Raw genomic sequence first — 12,387 nt, 5'->3', positions numbered from 1 at the left:
CTGACTGAAATGTGGCGCCAAACCCTGCCAGAGCATCCATTGTGATGACTTGAGATACATATTTACATTGACATGAACCAGAGACCAAATTTGGGTTCATCACTCCATCAGACCTGTTGCCACTTGTTGTCAGTCCAGTTCTTCTGTAATCTGACACACTTCATTCTTTTCTGTGTTTTCCTCTCTAAAGAATGGCTTGTTGACAGCCACCCTTCCACTGAGGCCATTTCTGATGAAGCTTCAGTGAACAGTAGATGGATCAGCTGAAGGTTCAGATATATCTCTTAGGTCCTGAACCAGGTGTTTGCTAGACTTTTTCCTATTTCTTAACGACATGACTTCTCTAGGTAGTTGTACGTCTTCCATTTGTCCAATTTCCTCAGATTGTTTGAGGACACTCTGCAAATTGTGCTGAGATATGGCAACTCTTTGGGTGCCAACTCTTTGGAAATCACCTTGTGTTTGCAAAATACTATTTTATGCCTGTCAAACTGTGTTAAGTCTGGATTGTACTCAGACGAGGACAACTGGAGAACCGGCAGTCAAATAGTTGTCCCCGTTACACTTCTTTGAAGTTGTTTATTTGTAAAAAATGTTTGGAATCATGTATGATTTTCGTTCCACTTCTCACGTGTGCACCACTTTGTGTTGGTCTTTCACCTGGAATTCCAATAACATTGATTCATGTTTGTGGCTGTAATGTGACAAAATGTGGGAAAGTTCAAGGGGGCCGAATACTTTTGCATCCACTGTAGTTGCTGTAATGTGAATTCTCTGCAATGAGTCTGCGCGAGCACAAAAAATTAGGCAGGTCTGTGCGGACCCTTGCGCTCACTGTCCAATGCCAAAAGTTATGTCACAGGGACACAAGCAGACTTGTGGATGCCAAACGTATAAAAACTGGTTCATCCCGTGGGTTAGGTGGCTATGCTTGAATGATTCATAGGCCAGTGTTAAGTGGCTGAGAACTATTGCTCAAGAGCGCTTTGCATTTTGCTTCCCAGGAGCCACACTCTCTTTTATCTTTGGGGGGTTTTTTTGGGGGGGGGGGGTTATGTGGGATGGCTGAAGATGTTTGCTGTGCAGTGCAGTGGGTATCGAATCCATATAGAAGTGAGTCATCCTTGTTGTGCTGTAATAAGTGAAAGGCAGCAGGTTAATGAGGGCAAATATAATGGATAAACATGGTTATTCAAACACAGGGACTTCAAATTAAATTGCCTTGTGTAGCTAGAAACTAGGGCTGTGCGAGATGGCCTAAAATCCATATCACGGTATAATTTGAAGCATGAGCGGTAACAGTATATATCGCAATATCTTCTTTTCTTCTGTATAACATTTTTTACACACTATAGGGCACACTTAAAATCCTTTAAGTTTCTGAAACATCGACAGTGTGCCTTATCTATGAATTATGGTTGTGCTTACTGACCTCGAACCGATTTTACGTAGCACACGGCGTGCAGAAATATGTCAAATGTTTTAGTACGACTTTGGTAAGCTATGAATGCGCACTGCTAGGTGCATTGTCGGAGCATTACGGCTACCGTAGTCAGGAGCCTCGCGGAGAGTAAGAGAGAGTAAGAGCGTATCGCTCTTACTCTCAACAAGCAGCGGTGCTGCCGTGGGCACCGCACCCGTGCCAAAGCGCTCACGGGTGGAGGATAGTCCTCCCCCCGCTGCTATCAGGGCAGCAGATGTTCACGGCTGTGCGTCCAAACTGCAAATGAATCGCGCATGAGCGAAGCCGCTGCTCCCGCACTGACTGTAACGCAGTCAGTTCTTCTTTTACTCGTACGCTGTTTTGTGGATCACAAGGTTTAAAACTATTTATAAACACACACACAAAGCAACTCCACCAGAGTGCCTATTTTGGGTCACTTTTGCCGGTCAAAGTGTGAGGGACCAAGCAGCCAAAGCAAAGAGGACACAGGCGAAAAAGTGTCTTCAAAAAGGTTTTTCTTTATTTTAACCCTCAAAGTCCAAAACTAACAACATTCAAAACCATTCTTAGCAGGCCCATAAAAGAGGTCAACTAAATATAACTCTACGAAAAGTAATTTCCAGAAACTTAAACAAAACAAAGTGAGACACAACTCACAAACTGACCTAATTACAAAGACACATGAGAGTAGCTTTTATAATGATTTGGCCAAACCATTTACACACAATAGGGGGAAAATAAAAACACACACTAATATTAACTAAGCACAGAATAACCTAACTAAACCTAAAACACCCCTGCTCCTGGTAAGCCCATGGTTAGTTCTGCTGAGCAGGCATTTTGTTCCCAAAGTCCTCGGCCACGCCTTTTGCCCAGACAGGAAACAGCCACCGCCCAAACCCAGGTAACTCAAAGAAAGAGAAACACACAATGTTACTATGTGCGCGCCTCATAATACCAGTGTTAGGTTTAACCAAATGATTAATGAAGAAAACTGCAAAGCAAACTAATAAAGTAAAAAATGGACTAATTTACCCCTGTGTGGCTGATGCATCACACCAAGCCCGGGTAAAGGAGCAGGGTTGGAACAAAAAAACAAAACAAACCAAAAAAGCCAAAAGCAATAATCACTAAAAGAAATTAAATTTGTAGTTCTAAATAAATTCTAACTGCATTTAGGAAGTTTTTTACTGTCTCTTCCACGATGTTATTTCTCTCTCCGACAGCGTAGGTTACAATTACATTAGCATTACCAATTATGCAAATTAGGCGATGACGTCATTTGGCGACTTGCAGGACAGCCAATAGCGATTTTCCTTACTGAGGAGTGGGCAACACTGTCCTAAACTCCGTCTGCTTCAGGTCCCAAAGTCAAACGAACACTGCAGCATCACCGAGAGTTAAAAACTGCCTAAATTCTTTCATCTGCAATAAAACGATCAGCGTTGCTGCTTTACCAGGTGTAACAATTAAGTTTAACATCCATGAAAACAGGATTTATTAAATTAAACAGAGTTAGAAGTTAGCAGGAAGCTAGCTCGCTAGTTTCCACCTAAACATGGTCTTCACAAGGTTTACATTGCACCACTTTGTCTTAGTTTAAGAGTTCTGCTCCAGACCCTCGTCGTGTGTTTACTATCACCTTTACTATCAGGCCTGTGGGGAATTTTCGCAGGTATGCCGTGGGACCTCTGCTGACGTCAAGCATAGACAGACACGCACATGCATTTACCCGTGGTGCAGGGTTTTCCCCCCTCATGCTGCTTGTGGTAAATCTGACTCAAGAGACCCAAACCACTGTAACTTGCTGTACAGTACAAGTGTGTATCCATGCAGTTTTCACTGACATCACCTTCCCAGGGGTCCATCACACACTTGCATCCTCAGCATTGCGACTTGTGTTGTCACTGCTTCTCCTCTCGGTCCTATCTAAAGTGCTGAAAAAAATACATCCCCAGACACGTAGCCTCATACTTTCTAGGTAATTGTTGTCGTGACCAAAAACTAATTTTGCAAGTTTATTAAGGCAGGCTTTAATAAAAAACTCAGGCTCCCGCACTGTCGCACTGCTGCTGACAGTCTTGTAGTTTGCCTTATCGCACATGGCAGGGCCAGAAAGGTGATTTATTACCTTTCGTTTTTACTTAAAAATTAAAGCCCCCCCCCCTCCCTTTATTTTGACAGGTTGCTGCTCTGAGAAGCATTTACCCTTGCCTTGACAACCACCACAGTACAGGCATGCACACAGATCTCTGGATGGCTATACGTCTATATTATAGATTTGCTTTTTATTACACCTACCAGATACTATTATTGGGGAAGCGGCAGCATAGAGATTTAAGGAATGGGGTTGGGACTGGAAGATCGGTGGCTTGTCCCAACTAGTAAATGGAAAAAGTGAAAAAGAAACCTTTTTTTTCTCCTTCATCCTATTACAAGAGAAACTGAGGAAAGTGAAGCTCACATAAGTATGACAGTGTTTCCTCACTGGTCCATCAGAGCTGCTACAGTAAAGCTGTATTTGGCTGCTGAGATGCACTGAAATAGAGGAAGCTCATATCAGGAGTTTCAAGTAAAGTGAAAGCCACTTGCAGCAGCTGACCAAAGTTTAAAGGTGTTTCATGCATTAAATGCATTTTTTCTTCTAACTCTATTTCCCCCTTCTGCTTTCACTGACCTCTGTCCAGCCTCTTTCTCCAAATGCACGCAGTCTCTGCTCAAATCCAGAGGTGAAAGGGTTAAAAGCTTTCACTGCAATGAAGAGGGCCCGGCTTATCCCCGAGTCTATTTTTAGAAGCACACACACAGAAGAGATGTGCACGTGCAAGCACGGCGAACAAACGATCATTATTTTTGGTCTCCCGTGTAGATTCTCCTCGCCGTGATTGAGCGCTTTGTTGCCGTGCGGCTAAAAATGGAGCACGGGGCGAGTGCATGCGTGACACGACCGCTGGCTCTTTTGTGCGGGCGGTCATTGTGCTAGGTGCATGAGCCTCATCGAGGGTAATTTCGAGCCTCATTGTCACGTTTGCCTGGCCGTCCACTTGTGCTGACATGTTGTTTTCTGCCCCTCCGAAACCCAATTACAAAATTGTGGCAGATTGCAAAATGCACTTCAGCAGCGTGTTCCCACAAATGCCGCACCCTCTCTCTCTCTCGCTGAACCCGGTGAACACAGATGAGGCTGCTGCCAGCCAGACGGTTTGTCAGCGCTGTCCTCCCATGCGCCACCAACTTGGCTGAACATGAGAGTCCCATCCCAGGACAAACCCAGGGGGTTTCTTGTGCAGCGTCTGACTCGCCTGGATGCAAAAGGTTCACCGTGTCCTCACCAGCATCCTGCTGCTGCAGCCATGCTTGTCCTCCCTCCAAAATAATAATAACACCTAAAACATGCTATTTATGCAGGATGATGTCTCAGCATATGAGAAAAGCTGCGGTTTTAATTGGTGGCAGGACAAAGACAGCGCAGAGCGAACATGAGCTAATGAAGGGACGCATCTTTTGTCCCCGCGTCTTTTGTCTAGTCCCAGCTGAGAAACGGGATACACTGTGTTCTGCCAGCATGCTGTCAGCGGCAATTACGGTTTACACTGCTGCCTGGGAGCCCAATCCTTGTGCCTTTTGACATGGTGCTCCACAGTGCTTGACACGAAGCACAAATGTCTGGCCAGGGCATCAAGGAAATACTACGGTTACGCAAGAGGATCAACGCATCATCTTTGTCGGAACTCGAAGCACACGAGCGCTTAAAGAGTCGAGATGTGCGTGCATGGTAGGTGCGGAGCAACTGCGAGCTCTGATGCTGTGGGTGTTTGCTGTTGTAAGGCCCAGCGAGCAAAGCTTTACGGTTGCATCACAAATCTCCTAGCAACCATCATGGCTGCCCATTAAGTAGAGAATATTAAAGATGGACGCAAGATCGCTGTCAGTTGAAATAATTTGCACTTTTCAGGTTTTGTGGGTTAATTCGGGCTAAGGTCTGCTTTTGTTGTCACCAAATAAACGAATAACAGCGCACGCTTTGGAAACTCTTTTTGCCTTCAACAGCCAGCACGACGATGACGTGCTCGACGAACGCTGGAATCAAGTTACAGAGTTTTAACATATGTTCATAACTTATTGGGAAGCTCTCACTTTTCTGCAAGCTTTCTCGTTTTGTTTTGTTTTGGGTTTTTTTTGTCTCCATAAATGTAAAGTTGAACCATGCAGCTCCATACAACCATACAGCTGCTCTCAAATGATATCGAAAAGCTTATCACTGGCATCAGGAGAATCCCAGTTGATAGGGATTTGTACGGAAGAGGATTAGGGCCACTGAACAAAAGCCTGTGCTTGAGATTTTTTTGTGTGTTTTGTTTCTCACAACTCTGAGAGAAAAGTCAAAATTCTTACCTCAGAATTCTTTGGGGGGTTTTTTCCCCAGAAAGAAAGAATTCTGAGAATAATGTCGGAGAAAAGGTTATTCTCAGAAAAAGTCGGAATTCAGGAAAAAAAGTCTGACTTATGACTTTTTTCTGAAAATGTCAGAATTCTGAATTTCTGAGAAAAACCTAAGAATTCAAAAACAGAAAAATACGAAGTTTTACTTCTATTTAAAATATCTTTCTTTTTATTTTGGGGGAATATACACCCCATTTTTTAAGATGCTCTAATTGTCTTCCATATTTTCATAAAGCAGTGTTGACTGGATTTTTCGCTGAAGTTGATTTTTAAGTCGATTGCAGCTCTGTTTGTGTCGCTTTGCCTCACTGCACAGTAGATTTAGTATGTATGTTGGGGTGAATCGAGCCATGCTGTTGTAAAACATGTTGCTGAAGTGATGAGGCCTTTCTGTTTTAAAATGCCCCAAAACTTGTATTTATATGATTCAGCATTAATGGTGCCTTCACAGATGTGAAAGGTGCACGTGCATTACTGAACCCCTGAATGCTTTTACTGCTTGGTAAACGCTGAAAAGGCTGCAGATTCAAACATCGTAAAAGTACAGCAAGCAGCAATCCGGCAGCTGTCTTGGTTCCAACCAGGTTGTGTTATGAATGCACATTTGGCGCTCTCATATTTGAGATCATAGTCGAAGGAAGTGGCAAATATCATTATTATGCGCCACAGTCGAAACGGAGTGTGAAAGGGCCAATTTATGGGACCGTTCTTGTACAGTTGTGTGCAGTGGCAACAGGCCCGTTGCCACAACCCTCTGTTGAATGTTGTGGCATTGTTTGCTTTTGGTGCACAGTGAATTCAGGCCTGCACGTACTGAACATGACTTCAAGTATTCAAGATTTTGACTGCTGTGGAAGTCAAATTGGCCTGGGCTATTTGCTATGATGCAAGCAAACCAGTTGTTCTTCACCGTGTGGCGTTGGTGGTTTTCTCTAAATCAGCTGCGTTATCTTAAATGTGCGGCTTTTTTGAACATATCTCACACGTAAGTAAGTCACAAGCCCTTATGGTCTGTGGCAGTTACACAGCAAAACAGCGTTTTGGACACGCGTCTGCAGCGTAATGACCAATTTCTGATTTTTCTGTCACATGTAAGATGTGACCACCTTGTTTTTCCGAGTCTTCCAGCTTGAAACGAAAGGTCAGATGGTTGTTTTCTGACCGTCTGCAGGACGCAAACTTGGCCGGGGCTCACGCAGGGGTCACTCATTCTCTTTTTATCGGGGTCCCTGACGTCAGCCGGTGCCCTTGGGAAGCGAATCTGGGACCCAGAGGAAAAAGCCTCTTCAAGGAGAGGCGTGTTTGATTAATCGTATTGTTCCTGTCGGGTTCACCTTGCTCGCTGGAGTCACCCTGGACAGAGCAGCCAGAACGGAAGTGCGCTGAATGTAATGAGGGCCGGAGCATCCTTCCTCTCTTTCTCAGTCACTGTCTCGCTTTGCAAATGCCACAGCGGCGCAGACAAACGTCTCATTCTCTTTTCTCCGGCATAACAAAGGCCTCTGTCAACATACAGTATGCTCTCGTTGCCAGGACCGGTCAAGTTTGCCTCTTGTCTCTCCTTGGAGATGCGGCGGACGGAGCCCCTTCACCATTTTGCTAAGCTCGTTAGTCCTGCACCCCCCCCCCCTCCCCACCCATTTATATTCCCTATGACAACATATTTTTGATGCAGCTACGCTAACTTGAGTCGACTAACTCTCTGCCTGAGGGTAGAAGAAGCTATTTATGGCTCCCTGTCTCCCGATTCTTACCCAGTGGAACTGAAGGATGGAGAGGAATGGAGAAAGGGAGATATGAAGGAGCTACATTGAGGTGTTGGGGGGGGGGGGGGGGGGGGGCTCTGCTGTGTAACTAGGCTACATTTAAGATTGATGGATCCTGTCGCCAAGGTATAGGGCACTACTTTGGCGGGTTATCGCTTCATTACGTTGCTCTCCGACTGCTGTGTGTCCCACTCTCCCTCTTCAGTGCTCCAGCACACACCTATGCTCCCTCCTCCCCACGTGAGTGTCGGGTATCAACCCTGCGGTTTGGGGCTGAAAGCTTATACGCTTTGTCTAACTAACCACAGACAACGACACGCGCACCCCTCCACCAATTCCCCACACTTAAAAGTCGGAGATGTAAAGCTCCCACCAGCAATTTGTGCAAAAGCAGGGCGTAGAATTACTCCAAGCCACAGGTGTCATGCACAGGCAGATGCACCTCATTTCCATTGCAAAATGCAGCAGCGTGTGTTTCATTTGAATAGGAACGTCAGGGGATATCGGCTCTCACCGATGCGGACGGGTTTGTTTTTGGAGAGGCTTTGACCACCTTGTAATATTTCCTCGCTCTTTACATAAAGTCTGCAGGAGTTTGAATTTGAATGTCACCTGTGTGTGTAGATCTGTTTCAACAGGGCCAAATGTGACACTCAAGCCCACGCCCAAGCCCTCACTTGTTGGGGGGACAGGGTGGTTGAAGGTGGAGGGTTCGGGGGTACTGGTGCATCAATTCGCGCAAGGTGGCGCGAGACGAATGCACGTACATAATCAGCGCAAAACGCATCCCTGCAGCTTCAAGGCTAATTAAGAGCGTGCGTCTGTGTGTATGTGCCCGTCTGGTCCAGAGAGAATTCCAGAAATAGATCACGCACAGCGAGACGCTCGCCCGTTTCCCTCTCCTTTTTTTTTCTTTTTGATGCCTCCGGAGGGATTTTACATGGATTTTCATCTCGCGTCCAAAAGGAATAATTGCATATTTGTGCCCCTCAGATGTTTTTGAGCCTTGTGCTCAGGATTTTTAGATGTAAATGTATTTATATACAGATGGCTCAGGTGCTCGTGTTTACTATGAATACACACACATATAGAGGGTGGATGAAGCAGCAGTAGTCGCAGGTTTGTGTGCGGTTGCAATGCATGCACTATTTCAATGTCAGTGTTTTTTTTTCTCGTTTCGCCGTTTCGTTGCTTTTTCCTCCATCTTTCCATCGCCTCATCATCCCTGCTTCCCTCTACCTCTCTCCCCTCTTACCCCCTCCATCCCCTGATGCATCCTCCTCCTCCACCACTACCCTTCTCCGTGGCTCTGCTTTTTATAGCCATGTCTTCCCAGGGCTCGGCAGCTACAAAAGCCTTTTCATGTTGCCACTATAATTACAGCCTACACACACACAGACACACACATGCGCACACATGCACATTAGAGGAGTGTCTTTGTGTCTGTATGCATGTGCGTTGTGTGTGTGTGCCTGTGTGTGCTCCTGCATGTGCCGTTACACACAAAAGGGTGAGCTATTTTTACCTCTCTCCCTCCCTCCCTCTCCTCCTCTCCATCGCTCCCCCCACCTCCCCGCCACCACCATCCCCCTCATCCCTCTCTGCCGCCGCTGCTTGCTGCCAGCCACATTTGCTATGCTGAGCACAGGCAGCATCAGTCGAGCCCCAACTCCTCTCCTCTCCTCTCGCATGCCGAACTCGCGCGCCCCTCGGCGTCCCCTCAGAGCTTTTCCGAGCACTCCTGCGGTCGCGAAGACCCTCCGCGCATTCACCACTCGCTTTCTCTCTCCGGCCAATGGAACGCGCTCAGGTGTCGGTACCGTTGCCGCTGCACGCGCCGGCCGCAGCGCAGATGACCTGAAGCCCGCTTGTTTGCACTGTGGCTCTGTTTCTTTTTTTTTTCTTTTAAAAAACTGCCCGATTAGGTTTGTCGCTGGAAGCTTGTCTCAATGTTGCGGACCATATTTGAAGCGGAGTGTTCTCTCTCTCCCACAGAGGGAATCCTGGGAAAGGAGCAGCCGCTCGAGGTCCTGAAGACATCGGCGCTCAACCACATCCCAACAGGTTGGACACTCTGGATGTTTGTTTGGGTGCACGTGTATGTGTGTGTGAGCTTCTATAAACCAGAGTGTGTGTGAACAGACGTGATTTCACTATTAACCACATCCTGTGTGACTTTGCATGCGTGTTTGTTTCTCCTGGGATGTCATAAATTGTCGTGCCGTTTGTGAAGTGCCATCACGTCAGAGATGTCTCTGCACTTTGTCCGACTGAAGGTTGACGGCGTTTGACGGGACGACGCCGTACTTCTGTGTTTTATTTACGCTGGTGTCTCAGCGTGCCGTTTGTTTTTCCTTTTTCTTGGTTTTTTTTGCTGAATGACAATCCAGCAGTGTGTTTGCGAGCTCACGTGAAACTACACCAAAACAAACTATTCCACACAGTTTCATCTCCCCCAAACAAATCACACCACTTCCTGTGAACCCCGCCACCCCGAGTATGCTCAAATCGTCAAGTGTTTATTAGCAGCATACAAGCGTGGAGAGTTCATAGCAGCGAGAGGAGAGATGGAGCAGCGCAGAGGGAGGCCAGAGTACAGAAGTGAAAGGGGCACAGATGGAGAGATGAGGTAATCTGAAGGAGAAATGAGTCTGAGGTAATATATGCATAATGCATTATCTAATTCAGTAATGAGGGCGCTTCTAATGCTTCTAACACAGAACAATTTGGATTGTCGTGGTTGAAAAATAGTTACAAAAGAAAACAAAAATGGCAAAAGGCTGATTCATAAATTTCCTCCCGTGCTGCTCTTTCCACGGCTCTCCCAGAGCAGCGATGAAGAAGTGCTGTAAGCTCGAACAGCCTGTTGCTTCAGGGGAGCAAACAGCAAAGTTTCATCTTTGGTTCGACCCTAAGCGTCTTGGTCTTTCACGGGCTTCACGCGCTCTCTCTGTTGGGGTTGTTTTCTGCGCGCCTTCCGGCTGCGCTGATAAAATATTGAAATCTGCCGGAGTGACTTCATCAGATATTCTCCAAATCTGTTGTCTTGGATACAGAGCGGCTCGGGGCCCTCCGCTTTGGTGTGACCCCGGACCGTTCGGTTCTTTCTCCTGAGAAGCGAGAGCTGCGGGAAATCTTAACATCTACATCGCTGCATCATTAAAGCCGCTTTTGTCATGTGATCCTAATGTAACCAGATGCTGGTGGTTGCATCTTAGCACACAGTGCAAAGCTCTGGTCGGTGCACCTGCACGCAGCTGTGCAGGTCCATTTTTTCACCAGCGTTGTGTTTGTTTTGTTTTTTTTAACCGAATAAATTGCGTTTCCTGCAAATCTGCAGAAGCTCAAAGCAGCGATGTCGTAATTTAGCCGCAGACTCTGGTGCCAGCTTCTTGTTTGTTAGGATGCTGACATATCTTATGTAATGCTAAACCGACTGCTTGGAGGTTTTGAAGTGCTAGTTAGACATATCAGGCACGTTTGAAAAGTGGAATTGAGAAAAAAAGTGGCACTGCTTTCAGACATTCTCTAGTCCAAGGAATAAATTGAAGAATAAAATAGTCGGCAGATCATTCGATCAAAAAATGACATCGCTGCACGGCGTTAGCTTGGGCAGGCCTCAAAGTCGAGCTCATCCATAGTCACGTCAGACCAGCTGGTGGTGTGCTGTGCTCTGTTTGGTCAATTTCATGTGAGGTTGACTTTTTAAGTATCTTCACGCTGCCCGTAGCTGCTGGGATCTACAAGCTGCTTTGCAACCCACCTCGCCCCTTGTGTTGGACCCCAGCTCCTCCTTTCACGACCTTTTTTTTTTTTTGCTACTGATTTGTGTTTAATGGTTCTGCTGCTCAACCTCTGGGTTTCCATGTCTGCAGATTGAAGAGGAGTTGCTAAAAATAATATTCAAATTTTTTTATAAATAAAGAAATAAAGTAATGCAAATGGCCGACTTCCTGTTTTACTGCTTTGTTGTCACTTTAAATTGAATGTAGCATTAGAAGTATGAGAACAAATGTTCTCTTGATCTGAAATATGAACAAATCAGCTGATGATATAAAGAATCATCAGCTGATGCCCTAAACAAGGACAACTGACAAATTTGACAACCCCTCCCCCTCCTCCCCCTGCAGAAGTAGATGTAGTTCAAAGAGCGCTCACCTCTCTCTGATAGTGCACACCTACTCTACTGAACGCATCTTTGCGTTGAAGCCCTCACCATCCTCTATTTGTGCGTCATCCCAGATAGCGAGGTCTGACACGCTTAATTTAAAGCCTGGTCGCAAAGGACTTCTGCACGTACCGCACCTCGGCTTCACACGTCGCCCCGCTCTAGATCTCACATGTTGTGTCTCTGCCGTCTCCTTCCTGTTAGCCCGCGGTGCCGCAGACCGCTCTGTGATGTCATTGAGACGGCGACAAGTCGGGGCTTGCATTCAGAAGAGCAGGACTTGCTGCACCTCGACACGTTCCCCAACGCCACGCCTTACCTGTTCCCTTTCCCTACTTTGCCCGAGGTCTGTTTGTGTTTTTTCACTTTTTTCTTTTTTTGGAGGTCGCCGGGCCGTTTCAGAGCCAGTCTTGCTCTGATAGCTCTCACTGAGAGAAAAACTAAAAGAGATGTTCACGCAGCCCGCTCTCAGAGGCCGATAAAGCGACCGCAGCTATTTTCCATCATCAACAGATGTGCTACTTGTTGCCTCTCGTCGCATCCTGCTGCTAAACTCACTGTGAAAC

The 12,387-nt window shown here is 46.3% G+C and overlaps 1 protein-coding gene across 2 annotated transcripts in view; it reads left to right on the top strand.

The window, feature by feature from the left end:
- Positions 1-12,387, top strand: part of LOC309701486 (histone deacetylase 4-like) — an 85,072-nt gene that overhangs the window by 15,607 nt on the left and 57,078 nt on the right. For both annotated transcript variants that reach the window (XM_082525724.1, XM_082525722.1), the window contains one exon: positions 9,649-9,717. In XM_082525724.1, coding sequence (XP_082381850.1) covers positions 9,649-9,717 — 69 coding nt within the window. The remainder of the gene's footprint in view (positions 1-9,648; positions 9,718-12,387) is intronic.

The sequence above is a fragment of the Aulonocara stuartgranti genome, assembly GCF_965226115.1.
Source record: "Aulonocara stuartgranti genome assembly, chromosome: 23".
Taxonomy (NCBI): domain Eukaryota; kingdom Metazoa; phylum Chordata; class Actinopteri; order Cichliformes; family Cichlidae; genus Aulonocara; species Aulonocara stuartgranti.
The sequence above is the reverse complement of the archived record's forward strand: the minus strand, read 5'-3'. Positions and strand labels throughout refer to the sequence as shown.